This window comes from Metarhizium robertsii, assembly GCF_000187425.2.
Source record: "Metarhizium robertsii ARSEF 23 chromosome Unknown MAA_Scf_55, whole genome shotgun sequence".
NCBI lineage: Eukaryota > Fungi > Ascomycota > Sordariomycetes > Hypocreales > Clavicipitaceae > Metarhizium > Metarhizium robertsii.
The window spans coordinates 4212-6842 of NW_011942199.1; the positions used below are offsets into that span (position 1 = coordinate 4212).

The following is a 2631-nucleotide window of genomic DNA, read 5'->3' on the forward strand; positions in this document are numbered from 1 at the left end:
ATGGAATTGATGACCACCCTGTACGGCGCTGAATGGTGTTGTAGATGGTTATGCTAAACCTGATCTGGACGCACATTGTAGCACACGTTGATCTCTTACGGGTCTTTTCGTCGAAGCACATTGAATTCTAGCCGGTCGCAGAACATCCCATACCAGACATTTCCGGTGTGCCGCAGAAGGAACATGTCCTTGTCCTCCTGGTGTATGACTACCTATCTGAAGGCATAAAGCTGTTGATTGAGATACGCATCAATTAGGTCATCCGAAATCTGCCGGGTCGGAAGACTCCAGTGAAGATGTTCATGCTGTTTCAGCCACCTAGAAGGGTCATCAATGCTGTTGTATTGCTCGAGTTTGGGGCTTCCAACGGGCGCTCATTGTTGAATACCTTTGAATCTCTCGAGTTTCAGATATACGGGTACAGGGTAGTTGTGTCAAGGTCTTATTCGTGCCCGATGCCCCCGAGTGCCACCATATGCCGCATTGTTCTCTATGACTCGGACTCGGCCAGCGACCTGCACCATGTAATCTGACAAGAGTGACTGGGGCGGCGGGCTGCGCGTTGGTCATGTATACTGACGGCGGCTACATCAGTCGAACAAACAAGCCACATGCTCAAGCAAGACAGATGTAACCGCCAAACATGCCAATCCACCAAACCCGCGTGGCTGTTATGGTAAAGAGTGGATAAGTGTCAGAAATACGGTGGCACTATTATGGAGATAAAAAAAATCGCGGCACTATTATGGAGATAATATATTGTGATGTATTGTTGTCTGTTCTCTTCTTGTATAACTTGAAGAAGTGAGGTCTTTTATCTTTACTCCCCAACCACCTGAATAAATTCGGGTGGTTGGCCAACCTTCACATTTTGTAGTTACTGAGAATCTAACAATAAGCTGCGTCCCTCCCGGAGAATCCTTCTCCGTGGATAACACAGAATCACAGGGATAATTTCCATGCTGTACGATTCAGTGACAAGCCCTGGCGATCTGATGAGTTCGCTGCAGAAAGTGAAGAGATCTCCACCGCGTCTTTGAAACCACACTCTGGATCCCAAATTCATGCCTATTAGACTAGGTGGACCGTATTATGTAGCCAGGCTTGATGTTCAAGCAGCTGAACTCTGAAGCAAGCATCAACAAAACTAATATATCCTCCGATGTAGTGCTTTGCTAGCTCCAAAAACGGATCACCTCTTCAATGCCAGGGCTGTGTTAATTGAGTCTGTTAATTGTTGTCTTTTGAAATATTTAAGAAGCCGGTGTCATGTCTCATCGACAGTATGCTGGACTCGCAATACGCTGGTCCACGAGACTACTTATTTCTTAGCTCTCTTTCCATACATACTTTTAACACCGTGGGTATGCTGATGCTACCTTTTCTTATCTCTCGCCTGATGGCTTCAGAGTCTATGGCTGGTACCATACATAGCAGAAGTCCGTCTGGGCATTATTGTGGTACTCGGGGCCTCAGCCTGGAGGAGAGCGAGCTGCTGAAGCGGCAGGCCCCCCAGCCCGATAATGGAGGACCCATTAACTTGGGCTTCGTCATGCATTTCTGCTGCAACGGGAACCAAAACTGTCCTTCTGTAGGCCTCGCTTCCAAGAGTTCATGTCAAAATCCTGCTAACACGTTACCTAAAGAATGACGTCGCCCAAGAGACCGTTGACCAAATGAACACGGTTTTCAAGGTGACGGGGATAAATTTCAACCTTGAAAACGTTACGTACATTAGCAACAGGCTCTGTAATGCTGGCTTAGACAGTGACCAGGCTATTGATAGAATGAAGTCCGAGATTCGTCAAGGCAACACGAGCACCCTCAACATTGTATACGTGCCGACAAACCAGGGGGCCGGAACTAAGGGCAAGTGCATTTTGCCGCCACCCAGCGCCCCCATTTCCCAGACAGTTGGTAGTATTGACGGATGCGCCGTCGCTATGGACACTCTGCCCAAAAGCAACGGTAGCAACTCTCCATCTAGAGGCGATGATGTTAGCGAGTTTCTATCGTCCAGAAGCGAGGGTGATGGGGCAAATCCAATCGGGCTCTTGATAACAACTACGCACGAGACGGGCCACTGGCTCGGTCTTGGACATGTAGAACAAGGAGGTCAGGCGCAGAGACCTGGACGACACTTGAATGGGCCATTTGGCCGCCTTTTTGGACAACAAAGAGGCAGCGGCACCGGGAACGTCATGGAGCCATTTGTCACGTATAAGGCCCCCATCCTCTTTTCTCCCTTTCCTTCAAGAGAATCCAAGTGGACGACTAACACGGCGCATTGTAGGCCAGGAAAACAGTATGAATTCAGTCAAGCTCAATCCCAGCAGATGCGCCAGGTAGCGCTCCGGCGCGTAAAGGAGAAGCAAGCTCCGATAAGGGGCCAAAATTCCCCCCCTAAGACTCCCCAGGGCCCAAAGGGCCCTCAAATCCCGGATGGAAATCCCAGAGATCCTTCCGGGTCTGATAATGGCCCAGTATTCCCTGGTGCTCCTGGAGGTAACGGCCCCCAGGGCCCGAATGGCCCTCAAACTCCTGGTCAAATCCCGGGAAGTCCTTTTGGGCCAGGCATCAAGCCAGGCAAACCAGGCTTCCCTGCAGCTCCTGGCTTTCCTGGGGAGAATG

The 2631-nt window shown here is 49.9% G+C and overlaps 1 protein-coding gene across 1 annotated transcript in view; it reads left to right on the forward strand.

Moving 5' to 3' along the window:
* MAA_10515 (Metallopeptidase, catalytic domain protein) overlaps nucleotides 1-257 on the forward strand; it is a gene marked incomplete at both ends in the record, with an annotated part of 2077 nt that extends 1820 nt beyond the window's left edge. The window contains one exon of the mRNA XM_007828513.1: nucleotides 132-257. Coding sequence (XP_007826704.1) covers nucleotides 132-257 — 126 coding nt within the window. The remainder of the gene's footprint in view (nucleotides 1-131) is intronic.
* Nucleotides 258-2631: the final 2374 nt, after the last annotated feature.